General features: G+C 41.4%; 1 protein-coding gene across 9 annotated transcripts in view; it reads right to left on the bottom strand.

Moving 5' to 3' along the window:
- MAP7D3 (MAP7 domain containing 3) overlaps positions 1-20,732 on the bottom strand; it is a 45,011-nt gene extending 24,279 nt beyond the window's left edge. For 7 of the 9 annotated variants that reach the window (XM_027899624.1, XM_027899616.1, XM_027899674.1 and 4 more), the window contains exons 1-6: positions 20,617-20,732; positions 7,164-7,259; positions 6,270-6,350; positions 4,702-4,865; positions 1,833-1,947; positions 898-930 (exon numbers count right to left, since the gene is read on the bottom strand). In XM_027899624.1, coding sequence (XP_027755425.1) covers positions 898-930; positions 1,833-1,947; positions 4,702-4,865; positions 6,270-6,350; positions 7,164-7,259; positions 20,617-20,698 — 571 coding nt within the window. In that variant the 5' untranslated portion in view covers positions 20,699-20,732. Of the gene's footprint in view, positions 1-897; positions 931-1,832; positions 1,948-4,701; positions 4,866-6,269; positions 6,351-7,163; positions 7,260-12,989; positions 13,049-20,616 lie in introns of those variants that run through there. The other 2 variants (XM_027899659.1, XM_027899651.1) reach the window with 2 other exon arrangements.
- Positions 20,733-21,129: the final 397 nt, after the last annotated feature.

A 21,129-nucleotide genomic window follows, 5' to 3' on the forward strand; every position in this document is an offset into this window, starting at 1 on the left:
AATGGACATTCTTCTACTGTGTTGCCAGAATAAGCCATAGTAGTTAAATCACACTCAGACTTTCACTGCATTTTGGAGTCTCACTTGTCTGTGTCACAGAACAGCTGCATTGCATTAGTAATGCTGTGGGCATGCACAGATTGTCAGGATTCAGATTCAGCTGGGTCTCAGCTGAGAGTTATCATCATCTCCAACCAGCCACAAGAAATCATTTTGCTTATTAAACATATAGCCTTGACAAATATATCAGTGATTCAAAGCATTTCTATGAATGGCTTAGTCTGTGCACTGGAAAGTGCCAGAAATCCAATGAAAACACATTTAATGCATAGAATTATCTTTAGATAATTGGACAGATCTGATTCTGCAAAACCCTTCATGGAAAAAGTATCAAACTGCACAAAGGATTCATTCCCTTTCAGCAAAATACCATTTGATTTTGCAAATGTTACCTCAATTGCTGGTAAAACAAAACAAAAAGAAAACAAACCAAACCCTACCATGTACTTTTTGCAAATTAGGCAGCAATGAAAGGATTTGAAATTGCCTTTTAAAAACCCAGACTACAGAACTAATTTTTATTCAAATACTTGCCCCTAAGAATTTCTCTTCTCCTACCCACGCTGTATTCAGCCATCTTTAAACCCCCAAATGCTCACATTCTGTCCCTGAAAATTCCCTCAGAATGCTATGTAGTTGAATTAACTGGGAGGGATAGTTAAAACAAGGAGGGCTGCCTTCTACTTAGGGATCACATTTGTTGCACAGCTGGCCAAGATCCAGGAAAAGATCTACAAGAAGCTGGTTTTCCTTAGTTTCAGAGACAGAACAACTCAAGTTTAAAAGGTTAGTAGTAAGTGTAAAACAACAGAAAAAGAACATTTTAGAAATCAATACCACCAGCTCCACCTTCATCTGTGCTCTGTTGCTCTGCAGAAGAAGAAGGTTTGTAAACTAAGTCACCAGGTCAAATAGCAAAAAGTAACAATAATACATCAAAGCACTTTCAAACATGTTATAAACACACACTCAAGCTGACAGAAGATGACAGTATTAAAACAAACTCAGTAGAGTTCCATCAATGCAGAAGATAGGTTGAATTGAAGCATTCTTTTCCTTTATTTTATTCCTTGACAATAACTTAAGTTACTTATTGGCAGGGTCTTCCAGTCAGGTAGTACATGAAAAGATCCCTTCCAATGCAATCCTGATTTGCTAGTTTGGTCTTAGAATGTTTACAGGCAGAAAGTTAGTTGTGTGAAACAGGAAATGATCTGAGCTCAGACTGAAGAGTGCTAAAACACATCACCTGATCTAGAATAGAACCCATGCTCTGAGAAGCTTGGGCAGTGCCCACTGAATCTCCTTACCCATGACTGGGCATTCAAATAATCAGTCAGCATGCTGCAGCTCTAAGGGTGTGTTTAAAACACTTTAGATGTGATATTTCAATACAACTGGGTTTTTAGGTTTGTTTTTATCACCAGTCTTAACACTCCATTACATGTACCTCATTTGAAGGACTCAGAATTATTTTAACATTATGCATTACAATTCCCCTATCTGAGGGTTGGGGGCTGGCAATACAATTCTGCCAGGTCTTGTATTTCCCATGGGGCTTCTCTCTAGCTCTTCTCCAGGTCAAATACAGCTCTAAGCAGCTATACAGTGCACATACAGATATGATTCTTTCCCCATTAGCTACCCGTAGATCCTGCTTTAAGATCCAAGACAGTAAAGGATGCCCAGATCCCTATGAATAGTGCTGCATCTGCCAGTGTTCATATGTAATATTCTTTGATTTTAGTCCTACTAGAAAATGTGCTGCTCACCTGTTTTGCTTTCTGAATCTGGAGTTACAGATCCTCCCCATGACCACCTCTTCTGCCGCGTTTCCAGCCGCTGATTCCGCTCCAAGGTCCGATGCAGAACTGCTTCGTATCTCTCCTATCAAACAACACCTCTGTGAACCTTGTAGCCATAAAGCACACCTACACCAGAGACCAAAATATAGACCCACCTCCTCCTGTATGATTTATAATGTTTTATCTATGCTGCCTGGTTAACAAGCCTTTCATAAGAAACTATCATGTAAAGGATGTTGAGGGCAATTAATGGCTTCAAAACACTGCAAACATGATTAGGTTGAGCTAAAGCACAGATAATCTATTCTACTCTTTACTTAAAATAGCCACCAAACAGATTTCCTATTAGTAAACAGCATTACTTATTTTCTAAATAGGGATGAACCCCAAACTGAACAAAATTAATTGCTTACCCTCTGAACTATTTATATTCTGAAGTTATTTCTAAAGGGTGACAAGAATTCTCATTATAGAATAACAAATAGAGGTTATTTGTATTTTCAGAGAACTATACAAACATTGACCCAAGTCTTAACAGACACTAAGAGATATATGATGAAACCAGAAACAGCAAGACAAAGGCAATATTGCAAAAAAAAAAAAGACCAATCAACTCCAGAATCAACTCAGCAACCCCTGCTGACAGGACAAAGGGGGCTGAAAGAAGTTTTTGCTCCTGTCTTCACAACTAGTAACTGCTAACAGGGGAGCTTCAGCTCTTGTGCATAAAGATGAACTTAAGACTGTTTCTTGCCAGTCAGGTTTCCACATGTGTCAACAAGAGATTTCTCTTCTGAAATAGTTATATCCCAAGAGATCTTTCGAAGCAGTATTTACTGCTGATACACTGCAGTGAGATGCCAAGGGAACTCATTATCCAACCACTTCTCCCTCCTGAAGACACAAGACTTTCACCTTCTTTCTACACCATTTCACTACACAAACTAGAAGAGTCACAGTGAGAAACAGACAATGTAAACTTGGAAGGAAAGAAGGAGGATTCTGCTCGCTGACAAAAGATAAAACTAGAAGTTTTTGTTTGAAATACAAAATTTTGCTTCCCCTCTGTTACAGAAACCTGAACGAGAGTGCCAAAGTAGCCAGACATTATGTAATCTGTATTGTATTTCCAAGGAGGTACCTGCAGCATGGTAGTTCTTTAGAGTCGCAGTTAAAAACAGAGGCTTCACTTTACTAACAGAAACAAATTCAAAGCATCAATACAGTGAGTTGCACAGATGTACAGAATAACTGAGTAGCTGTGACAAGACAGGTATCTCAATCCTAGCCACGGTTAGTGGTCTTCAAGGCTCTTAGGCAGAGAGCCACTTCTTCCACAGTATTTGCTACTGTGCTGCTGCTTCTACTCTACAAAAGATGATTAACTACATGAGACTTGGCTGAATGTAAACAATAATGTTGCAGGCTATGCATTTTTTATATACTCCTATCCACTAAATTTACAATTGTAGATGGTATCTTGCTGGCAAAATTGCCCTAACATAGCTTAGCTTCTTTAAGGGTGATTACTTTCTGCAAAGTAAAGATCTGTTTTCACTTTCTGGTTGAAGGCAAGGTTTACAGGTCAAATTCCCACTGTTTTCCCACCTGCCAGATTCTTCATGCATAAATCTCTATGTAGAAGATCACCTCCAGGGACTTGGTAAAAGACAAGGTCAACAACAATCAAACACTCATCAGCTAGTTCTTGCCTTCCTTGACTATTCACCCAAGTGGCCACTTAAAACATATCCACCATCCTCAGAATTATGTGAATAAATGTAATAAACGTAAAGGTGACACCTCTTGAAGTAGAAGAGATGCTTTTTGCATAAAGTAGTTGCTTAAAGAAATGATGCAGCAGCAGACTACAGTCACGGCCCACCCAAGCATTTCTGTTCTCCAGCAATGTCAACTATTCCATGAAGTTCAAATGGAATATCAATCTGATCACACCCATGGGACAATCACCGAAAACCAAACACCAGTGCAGAATACTGCAAGTCCAAAAGGGTACAGATGGATTGCTAGAACATCGCTGCACTCCAAGGGGGCAGCCAGCCAGGCTTACAGGTTCTTCCTGAGCGACCCACAGCAAGTTCTTACACCCAGCTTATGAAGGCACGGATGTGTGATGCCTCGATTGCTGACACCCTGGAAATGAACCCTCCCAGAACTTGCACCACATTTCATAAGCACTAGCAGAGCTACTCATCAAAAGGATGGAATAGCTTCATGTATTTATTTCTGCTTTCAGCTTCTGTCCATTTGCAATGAGCCCCAAAAATCCAATACTGCTTTGCTGGTCCACGTGCAGTCAGAGCAAAGGCAAAGAGCCCCAGAGACAACAGCAAATGGTAAATACACAGATAACATCAACTGCTCATCATACAGTAATGAGTTCTAATTTAGAAGAACTGAAAGAATGTGAGACTCTCAGGCCACATCAGGGCTCCCAGGAAGCAAGACACAGAAATAAGAGAAGTCTAAGTAAGACCTGTCACCCTCACTGATTAACAAACAGACTACAAAGTGCACTGAAGGAATGTATAAACCTGGGAATACAGGGTGGGGTTTTTGCTTGTGTGAAAAATAACCAGTGGCCAAAGAGCAGCCACAGCTCCTGAAGTCCCAAGTGCTTTGAGTACAGCTAAAGCCGTATGGGGAAGGAGGACCTATGTCTACATAGCCCACTATACTGATGTGGAAAATACCTGCATGTTCTAATACATTCACCATTTCCATAGTTTTCTATTTCCCACCACTTCAGAGCATGATAATGTAGGAAAATAACATAGGAGTTTCTTTAAAAGTATAGAACTTTGATGTGTAGTACCTTTTCCTCCTCTATTTTTTGTTTCCTCTTTTCTTCTACTGCTGCCCTCCGTTGTTCCTCTTTCTGCTTCATTTCTTTTAGCTTTCTCTGCCTTTCTTCTAACTGTTTTTCATACTGGAGTTTTGCTTTTCTCTCCTTTTCAAGGATTTGTGTCTCTTTGGCAGCTGTAAATTTTTAAGAAAAAATTAAAAACAAATTTAACCATTCACTGGTACTGCAATACAAGACAGGCAAAAGACTACTCAGGCAGAATTATTACCACTAAAAATGAAATCATACAGCAAGATGAGCTCTCAGAGCTGGATGGCAATGCACGATGACATTCTGTCCCCAGGTTAGGGTGGAATCACAACCTTGCCTGACACTAGACCTTACTGTCTAGACAGGAATATCAGGACAGGCATATTCCCTATGTTAAGCTATGTTCCCTGTGTTAATACTTTTCTTGTCAACATAATAGTGCAGTCGTAGTAAGAAAGCAGTAAGTTGAGAATCAACAGGCAGCATTTTCTATGTTGCAATTTTCTTTTTCTTTTTTTTTAGAACAAAATATAATGAAAAGATTTAAAGCACTGAGTGACAAGACACAGTTCCTGCATCTGAGTTCAAAACAGTTCTCTCGCTATTCTCTGCAGCCTCCACCAAGGAACAGCTGTGTGCAGTTTAACAGGAAGCTCCAGGTTCTGTGACACAAAGCTGACGGCTGAATGCAAAGTGTATTTTCCATGGCTAGACAGATGAAATGAACCAAGAGACCAGATAATTACACCAACAGTGCACAGGCACTATCTACATACAGAGCCCCCAAAATATTTCTGGATTGATATGTGTCTTAGTCCCACCCTCTCCCCATGTTAGGATAACACAATCACTCCTGTTGTTGTGGGTCTTTATGTTAACAAACAAACATACAGATCTGAGAGACACCACTCCTCCCAAGCTGGGAGCTCAAGGCCCAGGATTGCAGGGCACACTGTGACCCTTTCATCTCTGACTGCACACACATGCACTGATCCTTGTCGCAAACAGCATAAAGCTGGGCAAGACTTTTCTGCTGTTCTCTAGGTCTCAGATTCCCTGCTAAGATAAAGTGTAACTGCTGACACTTCAATCCAGGAGTCATTTCAGCGTGCTGGGAAACAAGGGAAGCAGTGTTCAAGGCAAACAAGCCGTTCAGCTAACTAAATCTTTTTGGTTTTTTCTGAATCAGCATTACCTAAACCTCACTCTTCAGGGCTACAGGAAGCAGTTTTAAGCTAAAAGTTTTATGTTCAAAAGCGGTTTTGTTGAGGATTTCAACCAAGAAATTGGTTAAATTTTCTTGGTGATCACTAGGAAATGGAAGGTCAGAAGTGACACAGAGCTTCAAGAAGCTAAAATTGCAGCATCTTCCTCTCAAATCAAACACTTCTTCATTCAGGTTCACAGATGGTCACCGATGCAAGACCAAAAGTAGACGTTGTTTCTTGTCCCCAGCAAGCTGGAAAAAAGTGACTGAACAAGGAATAAGTTATTCCTTTATCACAAACATTTCAGAAAACTGTATTTGAAATGAAACATGAAAATACCATGTTGCTTTTCCCGCTCTTCTCTACGCTCCCTGGCCAGTCTTTGCCTTTCTTCTGTTCTTAGAGTGGAGCCATCTATCACTGTCAAAACAAAAATTGAAGACACACATTTGTCAGCGATTTTGAACATTCAAATTTAAATAATAAGTCAAAAGTCTTTACTATCAAAAGGAGAATGAAACTACCTGAGAGATGCACGTACCACAAATCATTGCACACTTCATATAGAGATTAAAGTTGTCATCTGAAAAATTCATAGGAAGCTGAACATCCTCCTTTTCCCCACTTTCCATTCTCTCACCACAACCAACCCACTGTTTTTAATAGGTGCAGGAGAAAGTAGACACCATACTGAAGGCTCAACGTGTACAGTCAAAGGAAACACTAAGCAATAGCCAGATATGTGTGAGAACATACCCTTATTCCAAATTCAGCTCTAATCCTCACTCTTCTACATACTAAATTCCATGAACAAGAATTACAGGAACAAATTGTTCACCTGCCACAACCAACTCAGAGCACTGCAGGACAGCTTGTTTGCAGGCTAAGCAGAACCACGACTGCTTAGATCTTTTCAGGTATCAAAACTTGAATTTCAGCAAGAAGTGAACTGGTAGGTTGCCCAGAGCACAAGACAGTAATTTATTTTTGCTGTTATGCTCTGTCTACAAGACAGGCAACTTCAACTGAACTCTGAGCCAGTCAAGAGCAGAAATCTGCCATGAAAACCAGACCTTTAATGAATCTACCAACCATCTACCAGGTGGATCTGGCCTCTGATGCCTCCTGAAGAAAGAGCACCAAACTCCTTTTTAAAATATGTTTTCTTCGTTCCCTACAAACTCTCCCTTGTGAACCCAGCATTTCATTAAGAACAATGACCAATAATTGTACCTGGTTTAGTTGCTGTCTTTATTGAGGTCTGGACTGCAAGAGGGCTAATGCCACTTTGGCTTCTTCTTTCTTCTGCTATGGCTTGGGCTGCAGCAACTGTGAGAAAGAATCATTCCATATTAAGAAAAGCTCCACAACTGAAACTCAATAAGTAAATATCTAAAATACATAAAATTCCATTCGAGGTTGCTGATCATTTTATTAAATAACTAACTGGGGGCTGCTTAACTTGTAAGGAAAAACTTGTCAAGTGAGACCTCGGACTTGGCACAGCTTTTCTTTTTAAAAACCACAGTTACAAAACCTATGTTTTAAAATGTGCAGCCAAGGACTATAGTTTCAAAAAGATCAAACTTATTATATGACTCCTCTAAGACAAACCCAAGTATTTAGCACAGTTACAAGTCTGATTTTCACTTAATAATTAAAACTCTTTTCTACCACATGTGTATTTGTGGGCTGGACATACTTATGTAATAGTCCATTAGCACTGGTAGAATCATATTCTGATGAGACCTGAGCAGGGAAAGGTTTATAAAGACCTGTCATTACTTGATCACATGAAACAGAAAGTGGATAAGCTGCATTAAGTGAACCATTAAGGGATGCTTACACTGTACTTCTAAAACTGAATCTTCAAAAATAAATTTTAATTGTAAATTAGACTCCAAAAGAGTAATTTGAGCATTTCTGCAGGGACCCATTCACCTTATTCAGGTTTCACCACGCTGAGCACAGTGGCTACAACTCGCAGTTAGTAAGGAAAAATTACCAATATTAATGTTGCTAAAATAATGAAACCCATTAAGAAGTCATATATTTACTGTATCACTTTCCACAGATTTTCCTTACTTTAGTATCAACTTTCACTTTCACTAAGCACCTTGCAGGGTGTGAAGGTGAAGTGGTACAGGGAAAGCAGGCAGGGCAACCTGTAAGACAGCATTACCCCATTTCCCTGCACAGCTCAACCAGGAATGTTCTCACACAGTGACACCTTGCTCTCACCTTGGCTGACAGACACAGGGAGCTCAACTTTGCTCCTAAGAGGAGCCCAACTTCAGGGGACGCAAGAGAACACATCACACAACCAACCAACCAGAAAAAGTCAAGGCCTGTTTTACTCAGAAAAGGCAATTCACAAAAGGAACGTGTACCTCCTGTGATCTCAACTAGAACGTGAAGGACCAACAGCAGAATTTAGCATTATAGCTTAAAGAACAAGACAACAGCTTTGCCAATGATCTCAGACTTCCCTTTAATATGAGTAGTGCAGAATGCAAAGGAGGAAGGAAGAGTCTCCCTCTTCTCCATGCATTGCCATGACAACTGGTCGTGTCATGGTAGTAACCCTCCCTAAGGCTGTGCCCAAGAACAATCACCTCAAAGTGCTTAATCCCATGTGATGTCAGTGATAAATGCTGATTACAATACTTATTCAGCAACTCTAACTTGTCACCCGCAGCTGTTGCCATGTCTTGAATTAATTTTTCACTGCAGCAGCAAACAAAAGTCTCCCTCAGTTCCATCCTATACATCTCTGAGGTTTTTTTCAAACAACTCAGAGATCAGATATATCATAACATGGTGAGATTACCCACAGGCAAAGAGAACAGGTAAAGAAGGGATTCACTGTAATTTCACCATCTAGATTAAAAATCAGGCAAAAATCTGATTTTTGTACACTGTTGCATGCCATGTGGATGGGAATCTAGCCCAAAAAACACCAGGTGGAGAACAACAAAATTATCTATTCTAACACAATTAGAAGTGAAAACAGCCAGAGGAAAAGGAGCCAACTGCAGGTGTGCTGAGAGCAGAAACCCACAGCCAGGGCATTAATACCCAATGGCACCTTCGTACATCACAAAGGCTGAAGGAGCATGAGCTTCCTCAAATACCATTTAGATTTCAGATAAATACAGAAATCCAGGTACATCTTCCCTTCAGTCTCCATCAGCAAGGGAGGAAACAGGAGGTGCCCAGGCAGCCTGAGCCAACTCAGTCCAGCTGGGAAAAGAGCCCAACAGAAGAAACTCACTCCTCTCCTACACCAGCTTTAGTTAAGACCAACACCAGAATTTTGCCTCAATTCTCACAGTTTAAAACATCTGAACTTCTGTAACAAAGTTATAGTAAGAAACAAGCTGCAATTAAACAGGTACAATATTCATCTTATTTTATTTGCAGAAATATTTTACTATTAGAAATCTTGCTGAACGAACTAGTCATAATGGATGTGGGAGACTGTTTCTTTTTAAATGAATAAATAAATACATAAACAGTTGAATAATGTTCATGATTAGAAGGCATTCATTTAAAAAGGTATCCTATCTGCAAAGCAATTAGTTCATCTTAATTAATTAAGGCTGCAAAAGATTATTTGAGGTTCTACAGAACAGGAAAGTGGGTTACAGAAAGAGTTCAGCTTGCAAAGGACACAGAGGTGAAAAAAGTCTAGAAATAGCCAAAGGATTTTGTATGTCAGGGGTTTTGTATGTCAGTTAGAATATTTTGGGTTCACTGCTTCAGTGCTTCATTACTTGCATAGAGACAGTGTCCTTACAAATTTGAAAGCAGCAGATTTAAGGCACCACGAGTGCACCTTCGTGTCATACAGATGTGATCCATTTAACCAAGAGAAATCCAGAATGAAATGTGAACTGGGGATTGGAACAAAAGATCATTAAAAGGGAAACAGCCATCACATTAGATACATCCCTGAGATGTGCAAGCTCAATTTCACCACATCTCTGGTCAACAGACAGGTTTTATGTTCCTTGTAAATTTTATGGTAAATTTGCAATATCAAACTGATTTTCAAAATCCCCTTTTTACTACTTACTGTAGGAGAAAATGAGCTGCATGTTGTTGCACTCTGCAACCTTTAAAAAATACAAATTTATTTTGCTTTAATATGATAAAAGACATCTAAATTATTATTAAATTTAAATGTTTGTTGGCACAGATACCTATAATGTCTTTGCCTATTTTTCCATAATGAATGTAGCAGTCTGCTCTGGAGCAAAGCTTCATGAAAAAGAATTTTCCACAAAACCTAGCTCTGTAAAATAAGCCTAATACTTCTGTAATGAATCAGGATACCCCAGAACAACCATTTCACTGGAACTTGTGTCACATGCTACATTATGGGGGGTGCCTTCATGGACATATTCAGCCAAACTTCCTGGAGAAGAAAAATTCTCTTACAGGCAAATTAAATCTCATTTCTATTCTGAGCTTCCCCTCCCACAGTAGTCACTAAAGGCTTTCACAACTATAATTTGTGATCAGCATAATGTGTATGTTTATTTTACAGCAGTCTACCTTTAAATGGTCCAGGTAAAATTAATAAAAGTATAAGCCACGCATGTTGCCAATAATAGTAATATCTGTATTCAGGCATAATAAAGCAGGGCTACTTGGAATATGAAATGGTTAGGGGATTTGGGACGCAGTTTTCCTTCAGCGCCCTCATCACCGTTTAGCACCACGTGTCTGGCCAAGGGAATCACAGATAAACCAAACCCACAGAAGCACCAGGAACCAGCCCCTGCAGAGGGCAACATGCCAGATAAATCCAAGTCTCTGAGTTGCACCTCCAGCTCAGGATCACACAGTCTGTGCAGGTGCTGTGGTGCCTCCCTCGCACTGAGCACGACAGTACTTCCTTCGCTGATCAGGTTTTCAATGTGCCCTGAGAAGACCAGCGCTAAAAATAAACCTTGATTTCTATTTCAACCCTTGCACACAGCTAATACCCTTGGCCCCTGCCAAGACTGGCAAAGGACCCGCTGCTGTTCTTAGTAAACCTCATTAGGGACTGCAGGGGCTCCGTCCCTTTGCCCAGCCAGGTTTGGGGATTCTATCCCATCCCTTCTCCTGGTATCCCTGACCCAGCCGGACACTGCCCCACTCGCTTTCCCTTCCCCTGCAGAACCAGAAAGGAGAGCAGAATATAACAACTTTCACAGCAATCCTTCTGCTTCTTATGATTTAGTGACTCATTATGCAAAGCAAACAAACAAAAAGAATCCCAAACTAAGCCTCTGAAACAGGAGGTGTTAGAAGGTCTCCTGAATGGAAGGCATTGTTAGGAATCTAAATTTTCCACAAAAGTTGAAAGCAGGTAACAAGAAGCCAATAATCAATCCATGAACCAAAAGTGAACGTCCCAGTAAAATATCTCTAATTTTATAGCAAACTGTGCCAACTCTGCAAGAAGCCATTTTTGTCTTGCTCCTCTACAGGGAACTATTGTTTGTCAGCAAGCATTCTGATCCTTTTTCTTTTAATAACATTTGCACATGCTTCCAGGAGAGACAAGGGAAGTCAGCATTTAAGTTTGAGATTTCTGCACACTGCCATTTAAGCTGATTTCCACTCATTAATTAATACAGGTTAAGATAAAATGGATGCAAGACCATACACTTGATGCTTTAAGAAAAACTGGGTATTGGTTTTACACCATTACCTCACACAAACAGGAGGGCAACACAGAAAGCTGAACTATGAAAAGAAAGCCCTCTCTGCATGCATTCCTCTTTCCCTGCTTTGCCCCTTCTTTTTGCCTTTCCCTGCTGATCCTCACATCCCATCTTTGGGCTGCAAGGACTGACAGGCTCCACAACCAAACACGTGAGCCTCCCGTAGGCACCTTCTGATGGACCAGCTGGAAGGCAGATGGTTCTGCTGTTTTGTCTGGGCAGTCACCAGATGGGAAGCACACAGATCTCCAGAAAGCAGTGCATGCTGTCTCTCAGCTTCAGCAGGTCAGAAGAGCTTCCTGTTGTCTTATCCCAGACTCTGTTTGCACCTTGGTTCTACATTTATTCCCTACGTGGGATACCTATTTTATTACCTTTCTGTGTTTTCCTCCCTTAAAGACCATTTCTGCAGGCAATTCTGTTAAACAATCTGGTTTTCCTCCCAGTCAATGCTTAAGGAAGTTTAGGATGATTTCTTCAGTTCGTCACAAGTACTGAGCCCACTGGAAAATGAAAACTCTTAACACAAACATTCCTTAGCAGTATATGAAATTAGCACTTCCACAAATAAGTATTTGAGAATATATTTCAAGAATGTAAGTTTTTATTTATCCTTAAGCATCCACATTCAGACTTAGACCTAGAAACACTTAAAAAAGAAAATCACATAATTAAAACACTACTTATTTCTTACAAGGAGACCTGCAAAGATACAGCTGAAGCAATCTCAAGGACAGGTTGTTGAGCCTAGGGCATGATCAGAGAGGCACCAGGAAGGTTGCTGGTTAATTTGTGGGTTTGATCTCTGTACACTTTGCCCTAGGGGAAACATATAATCTAAACCAAACTTGAATGTAATACAAGCACAGACCAAAGAATCAAAATTCATCCTTAAAAGAGTTGGCAGCCACCTCCAAAAACTTTCTACAGAGATGCTACACCATTGTCTGACAGCCACATCAGAAATGTACTATCCTTAGCCTGAACCCTACCGAGAATGTATCTGCCATGGAGTCTCACTGATTCCTGCTGCCACTTGTATTCTCTTAATTTAACCTTGCTCACATTGCTCAGCCACGAATTATGCTTCTGTCTACTTAATGGGAAAAGCAACTGCCAGCACAATGCTTACAGACAACAAAGAGATGTCACTACCTCCTGCAGAAGCCGTCATGAGGTTGGTAAGAAGCACTGTCTGTACTGTGCACAAAGGGCTGACAAGCTTAATCCACCCTCTGCTCTGAAAAAGGCACCTGGGTTCACAATTTGGGGTTGTTAGTAAGGTATGTTATTATTCACCTCTTTAAAGAAATTAAAGTGAACCACAGCAGCTACTGACTTCCTGCTCCTTTCACTATCCCTTTTGCCACATTCTTCTTCGCCATAGCTCTCCCTCACCTTCCAAAAAAAACATCAAAAAGATTAGCATTCTACCCAATCCAACTTAAAAACAAACAAACAAAAAACACAAACAAAAACACAAAAACAAACAAACAAACAAACCCCACAATCTTCCACCATCTCTTTTGATATGATAACATGATTTATACAAAAAAGTCCTCCAAAGGGGACACTTCTCCAATGCACACATCCCCAACTCTCTGCAATCTCTAATGCAACTCAGATATAATGACTAACGCCAGGTAGAACACAGAAATTTGTTTATTGCACTGTGCATACCAAGCTGATCTGCCCAGTGACCCCTCTCCAGAGCTGATGCTCCCTGCATAAAGGATACACAGGCCTTCCAGCCCCAAGCGTGTTTTTCAGCAAATGGCCATGCCCTGCTGTCTCAAAGACTCAGCCAGAGAGAAGCCAGAGCTTTGGAAAGGCTGGAGTGCTCATTATGTTTCTCACTGAAAAGACAAGGCTCTAAGGTATTTGTACTCAATGAAAAATTTGCCACCAGAATACAATAAGGCTGCATTTTAGACAGAAAGAGAGTATTTCTGCACCGCTTCTGTAGACTGGCAACTGCAAAGTTTTCTTGCCAACTGCAAACAAATTGCTTTCATCTACCATGACTGTTTTATGTTAGAGATATATTAGACACTGATTGCAATACTGATGCAATAAACTATACCAAAGAGTCCCTTGTGAACCTTCTCAAGTGTACCAGAAATCAAAGTGAACTGTTTCTGCATACTGAAAATTCCAAAGTACCCTAATACACTAGATTAAAATGAAAGCAGTCTTAGTTTCGTGTAAATTCATTGTGAAATTTAGTAGTGACATAAATGCTCATAGGTAGGTGTATACATAGAGAATAAACACTCCAAACTGGACAGCATTAGACACAGCTTTAACAGCTACAGAAGGACCAAAAAGGTAAAACAGCAGAGTTTTAAACATAGAGTGCAAGATTATTAATAACTGCTCTGCTTATCTTACAGATAATTCTCTTTCATTAATAACACCTTACAATGCCTCAGGAATACATGTGTTGTTCCTCACACTGGACTGGTTTCAGAGATGCCAGAGCAGTCCCACTTTAACCTCCTCTGAGCAGTTTTGTTCCCACTGGAATTCTAGCTCAAGCGTGGGCAAGAGGAAGACACAGAAATCAGCTCTCTCTGCTTTACTCCTCCAGCTCTGGAGGCTGCCTAAAACTGACTCCTCTTCACACTCCTGCACAGCCACAGTAAAAAGCAACTTCAAGACAAACTTCTGCTCTCTTCTCTTATTTCACATCTGTTTTTCTCATTGTATGATTTCTTTCTTTTGCAGTGCACTATCCCCAACACTGGCAATAGCTATCTTCTAACCCGCTACTCCCCCCTTTCCTGAGCAGTCTGGTTTCTTTTGCTCGCTGGAAGCATGTCCTTGTAAACGCTTTTGTCCTCGTTTGGAGGCTGTGGCCATTGTTTAATACACCCAGCCCAAACAATGCCAGCAAAGAACACAGCCTAGCAATGCGAGTCACAACTAATTTGACACAATCCCTGTGAAAATACCATTTTGGGCTTTCTTTAGGTGGAGGGATAACAGCTCCTTTACATGACAGCAGGGAAAACTACTGCTTTTTCCTTTTACACCTGATGAATTTCTTATGGCAACTTCAGAGCTCTTTCAAATACTGTGTGTTTCAGAGGAAGAGAGACTGTGTTGGCATTTACCCCCAGGAGAGCAGCCTCCAGCCTCAAATCAAATCACTCAGAACAGTTCTCTAGGACACTGACAGGCCCACAGTGTGTGTAACGCAGCAAATCCACTACACGCTGCTGTACATCTACAGCAGAACTGGGCGGTGTCAAATGTAAAGGGAAATAAACTGCAAATTTTCTTAAAGCTGTACAATTCACCCAACTAATTAGAAAATGAAAGCTCTGAGACATTACACTACACCTCGTGTAAGATCCCAACAAAGTAACCATGAATCAGTCCCTGACCTAAAGAACTTGAAGAATAGATAAATGAAAAGTAACAAATGGGTGTAAAAAACCCAAGCAGGACAAAAGAGACCAATAAAGAGACAATACATTTTTTTAATTCATTACCCAATGGCAGAAAGTCTTCTACTGACATCTGAAAGTGAGTAAGGTGCCACTCACTGTTCTGGTCTGGAAATGACTGTCCCTGGTTTTCAATGTCCAGAACACAATCCACATATTATTGATCAACACTGTGCTGCAAAAATATGTTCCTTTAAGAAATTCTCTTGGCAAAACTAAACAGAGAATAAGTTTTCAGATTAATAAATGTGTTCTATTAAATTATGTTAAGTACAAAGATCTCTACAGGATTTCTCTATTCTTGTAGCCAATCCCTCTTGGACTTGGGGGAGGAATTTAAACACTCAGGAGGTTTAAAACACTTGCTCAGAGAACAAGCCACTACAGTATCTTTGCTCCCTCCCAAGATTCAGGTCAGTGCATTTAAACAACAGAGAGTGTCTGTAAATTAAGAGTCAGTTAAGTACTCATAAAAGAGTATTTTAAAAACTCCCTGTGCATTATGGGAAAAAAAAAAACACCATGAGGAAAGACAGAGGTATTCTGAGCACAACTAATGGTAACTTTTCTTCAAAGGCAACTCCAGCTGTGGATCCTTCACCTAGAAAGGGGAAGTTCCAAACTGACTAGAATATAAAATTAATTTAGATGAAAACAAATGCCAAGCAACTAGGTCAGCCTTCCTTAAAAGCAAAGACTTGTTTCCACTTATGCCCTCTGTGAACACCACGGATCCAGGGGCGATGGCTGAGCTTTCTGCAGCCCGGCTGAGCTTTCTGTCTCTTTCAAACAAAAACACTTCCAGCAACATTTGATTTCTCTCCCATGAACCCCACGAGCCAAACAACACAATCACCTGCATCTAGAACACTTTTAGTTATTCGACAAGCATTTGAAAACACACTAAAAGCGTATCATCAATCAAGAATTACCTGGTTGTAAACTGCATAATTGGAAGCTAAATGGCACTAATTTATTAGTGGCAGACCAAGAATTTGAAGGCCCCACTTTGTTTTTAAAATATCATAAGTCATCTGATAAGTCATATTAAGAGAAGTCATTAAAATTGCATGCTCAGAGTTTTATTTGTCAGAGTATCCTTTTACAAGAGGAGTGCAAGAATCTCCAATTATTGAGTTTTAAGACAACCAGCAGCATTTGAAACCCCTAAGATTATGACTAACCCAGATTATTTCTTACATTTATATCACAGCAACCCACAGTAACCCTTCTTTACCCTCTTATCACTTTTAAGAGCTGACAGTAAGTGTAACAGTACTTTAAATATTACTGTTTTCGTTTTGAAAATCACAAGTGTTTGACGAAGCAGAAGTCCTTAATTCCAGTCACATTTTAAGGCTGTGCACTGCCAGGGATAGTGTAATTCACAGTATCTGTGCTCTCACCATCAGTTATGACCCTTGCAAGTCATTACTGCTTGAATACTTGCATCTGAATTAAAGCATGGAATCCAAATTTACCTTTTTTAAATTTTGGCATATGAAGAAATTATGTAAGGAATGGAACATTCTGTATAAGGAACTGAAAAAAAGTATTTGCTTATATGCACATAGTTTGGTTGGGTTTTTTGTTTGTTTCTGTTTTCTCTTTACAGCAAGGAGAATCTCAAATGCATTTTGAAAAATCTCAAGAACTTAAAGTTTTATATTAGAGTAAAACCTTTACATAAACTACTTACAACTGGAGGTAATCTTTAGAATATTAAGCACTTAATATGTAGCATTTACCTTTATGAATCCACATGAAATTATGTCTATCCTGTATGATTGTATTTCCATGAACAAGAAGAAAATGAAATTAAAGCTCACAGCCATCACAATTGCATCAAGTTCTCAGTATGACTTGGAAATGTTCTCTCTCACCACTGGGATCTACGTGAAATCCAATTTCTGTGCAGTTCTTTGCATTTATCACCCTGGCACTCTGCAAAGCAATGTTACTACTTTGATGCAGGGAAAAAGAATGAAGTACAAAAACCCCTTAAAACTTTCTCCAGAGTTATGAGGAGTCTGACAGAACAAGAACCTGAAGGCAGCCCTAGTGATCACCAGCTGAGTGCCCCAGTCACTGGGCTGCCTTTGCTCCACACGTGGAATAAGCACGAGTCATTTATTTTAACACCATCGAGTAAGACAACAACTGAATGCTTGGATTTTGCCACCAAGACTGTACACAAGAGTAGCACTTCCACAGGTGCTGGTACGAACTTGCATTCTTAAATTATGTTTTGTAACTATTACCCAGAGACCAGACAAATCTCCCAGCGTTCCTGACTAATTGCTTGAGCAATTTAGTTTCATTATTAGTTGTCCATCCATCCTTCTTTTCATGCAAATTCTGTGTATGTGCACTCGGTAAAGCTGTTACCAGTAACTGTGCTCCAGGCAAGAAGGAGAAAGCCAGACAGTGTCACTTACACAGGGAGAAAAAAACCTGATTAGGCGGAATGAAGCTGTTATTTTATCAGACAACTTCCGACCAAGCTGGGCTCGGCCATGCAGGTCATGGGAACTGTGCCTGCAGCCAGACTGCTTGAAAAAGGCACTTCGTTTTTGTCCCATGTCCTGAGACAGGTTTCCCAAAAAATCATGTAGATCTTGGAAAGGAAAACACAGACAAACAGCATTTTAATACACTGTTTTGAACAACCTTCACAACAGCTATTCAGTATGAATGGAAATCCTGGCCACAGCACAGCCAAGCTCTGATAAAAACAAATACATATTCTCTACCACCCATACTACAAAAGACAGGAGATTTTAGTATTTCAGTGAAAATAAAACAATAACTGTGGGTTACAACAGCTTAAATTATAGGTATTTTTACTCTGATTACCCACATGAATCAAGGAAAACCTCACTTGCTGGGTAAACCACAAGTAACTGATTATTCCCCTCTTCTCAAATCTTAACGAGATCAGCAGTGCTTATGGTATTAGAATAGGAGCAAAAATTCCTCTTCATCCCTGAAGGATGACAGCAGCAAGCATGGATCACAGGAATGGGGTAAGCAGCTGCCATCTATGCACTGTTGTTTCACAGTGTAGAACCACAATTCACTTCTAATATTAAGTGATGTTCATGCACCACAGATAGAAACGTTAACTGCCTCCTGTTTGTAGTAGCAAATTCTGCTCTTTGTCACCCACCTAAAGGAGATAAGATTGGACAAGAGTGTCAGGGTAGCAAATTATTACACAGGAAATGTAGAACTCAGACTGCAGGCATGATTTGGCCTGCAGAACCTTTATTATCATTGATATACAGAGAAACACCTTTTCCTCACCTCAATACTAGCCTGAATCAAAGAGAATATTTTTCTTGCCAAACTTAGCACATTGATACTGAAGTTAGCTACAAGTGGCACTGTGGGATTCTACACTTTAAAGGCTTAAAATAATTAACAAGCACCAACCAGCCACAGATGAAACCACTATTAAGAGGCTGGTAACAGAGAACAGAGGTGGGGAACAAGAACCCAGCAGTCTTGTCCCCAAAAAGGAACCTGTGCAAAAGGTAACTACACAAAAGGTATATATACAACTCCCAGCCAGGCTGCCAGAAAGAGCTGTAGTTTCTCAGCAAGATGCTTCTGATTCTTACTTATTGTCTTTAAATCGTGAGATTCCCAACCAGGAGTTCACTGGTAAACAACTAAAGGTGCACAGCACTGTATTTATTTTGTCTAGATGTTTGCTCTCCAGATTAAGACAGCAAAGCACCCAATTGCCCACAGACAGGCAGAAACTGCGCCCGAGTACTCCGGTTTGCAGGTATTTTGGAACTGATGAGTTCCCCCCACGCAGCCCAACTGAGCTTAGAAAAGCAGGAAGTTATATCCCTCCCCAAATCTGCCCAAGGGTAGCATGGGACTAAACAAGGTTCCTTCTGGTGTCTTTTTTTCCCCTCCTACATCCTCTCCAAACAGCCGCGATATCAGACTTGGTTGCTGCTCACAACTTCTCCAAACAGCAGCAAATACCGTGGCAATTATCTTGCCAATTCCACTGTTAACCACGGGATTGCAAGGATGATTTCTAAACATCATTTGCTTTCTCCAGGGAGTGCTACTGACGAGAAGTCAGGAGCAGGCCTGTACACTCAGACAGCATTGATTCAATGCACATTAGCAATGAGTTTGTCGTCAAGCACACAAGTGCTAGAAGTGCATTCTATGTACACTGAAGTTTAGATTCTGGTTCAGTGACTTCTACCCCCTCAGGGAAAAAAAATTCAAGGTCTAGTCTTTCCAGGATCTAGGGAGGGGGGTTGTTTTTTTAACACCATGTGCATACTAGAACATGTACATATCTATTAAGTGAGATGGAGCTGCCTGGCTCAAGGAGCATTTCCCCTCTGGTTTTGGGACTAAATCTAGGTCACGACAGCTACCACCAAATGTAAGTGCCCGTCTTTAGAAGAACTTAGGAGCCACTGTCGAAGTGCATCCAATATGCAAAATAAAGTGCAGCAGTTCTGGCAGGACGCTTAAGGATCAAATAGACACCGCCTGTACAGGTGAGAAGTGCTATCTTTTGGGCAGATCGTTATCCTTCTGGAGCACTAAACTGTCTTGATTTTGAAACAGAAACGAAAAGTAATTAAGTAATATTTCTGACATCCAACACACTTCAGAATGCCAGATGAGAGCTGTGCATTCAGGACCTTTGCCAGCACTCTTCTTTGTGTAATTACACAGACACACTGAAAACAATCAAGCGAGAGGCTCTCAGAGTAGTTTTTGTACGAAGTCCAAGTTAGTTAGCTTAGATCAAGCCACAATTATCTTTCCTTATCTTTTTGTGTCTGGGATAAGAAAATGTTTATCTTTTCTAATGGATCACCCACAAAGCTTTTGCGTGGAGAAGTGCCATGAAATTGTGCTGCAAACACACACCACACACGCACAACGCTCGTTTCAGAGTATGATATTATTAAGGACCTTAAGTACTAATAGGCACGTAAACACAGCCAAGGACAAACCCAAAGCAGAGCTTCTTTGGCCCTCTGAGAACACTAGTTAAAGAAAAAAAAGAGAATGAAATAAAATGAAATAGAATGAAATAGAATGGAATAGAATGGAATAGAATGAAATATAAACGGGGCTTTATCCAATCCTTGATTAGGAATCAACGCCAGGGGCTTCCCTGCCTTCTACACTCGGGACCGGACGCATCGCCGGGGCAGGCGCCGCCGCAGACACCGACAAGTTCAGACAGTCGAAAAACGGTGAAAAATGGGCGGTTCGTGTAACGCCGCCCCCCCGCAGCCTGCTCTGCCGCTGCCCAGCGGCTGCGGGAGGTCCCGAGCCAGCAATTCCCGCCCGGGGCTGCGGGAAAGGACGGACCCGGCCGGGCGGCCTCGGCTCGCGGTGCCCCTTCCACGCCCCGGGACGGGGCCGGGGGGGACAGCACCCCCCCTCCGCCACCAGCCGCGCCCTCGGTCGGCCGGATCCCCCACCCCGCCGCGCTTCCCCCTCGCTGCCCGCTCTCACCCATCTGCTCCCGCAGCCCCTTCAGGGAGGAGGAGGAGGAGGAGGCAGCGCAGGACGGGGGCGCCGCGCCGCCCTCCGCCATCTTCAGCGCGGGACGCGGCAGTGCCGGCGGCGCCGGGGCCGGGCCGCGCTCCCCGCACTGCGCACGCTCCGCCCGCCCCGCGCCCGCCCCGGCGGGAGCTGCGGGGCGACCCCCGGGCCGCGTTCTCAGGCCCTGCCGCACGGTAGGGGTACACGTAACCGGGGTACACCGGGCGCTGATCGTCCAACCGACAGAAATAAAGCCTTATCAGTGATGCCGTTAAAACCGAAGAAAAGTTACGGTTATGATTAAAACATGGGATCAATAAAGAATGCCGTGTTGGTGAGATACAGAGTACAGGGTTGTTCAGAACGCTGTGTTGTGCGCATGCAACCATAGCTACCTGGGCCATGTACGCTGCTTGGAATCCTCTTTAACCCTTCCCATCTTGCTCTGGGTGCCTCGGGTAACGATCTGTAGAAATAAGTCGA

Source organism: Empidonax traillii, unplaced genomic scaffold, assembly GCF_003031625.1.
Source record: "Empidonax traillii isolate 1590-97213 ecotype Southwest subspecies unplaced genomic scaffold, ASM303162v1 scaffold20:size5563877, whole genome shotgun sequence".
Taxonomy (NCBI): Eukaryota; Metazoa; Chordata; class Aves; order Passeriformes; family Tyrannidae; genus Empidonax; species Empidonax traillii.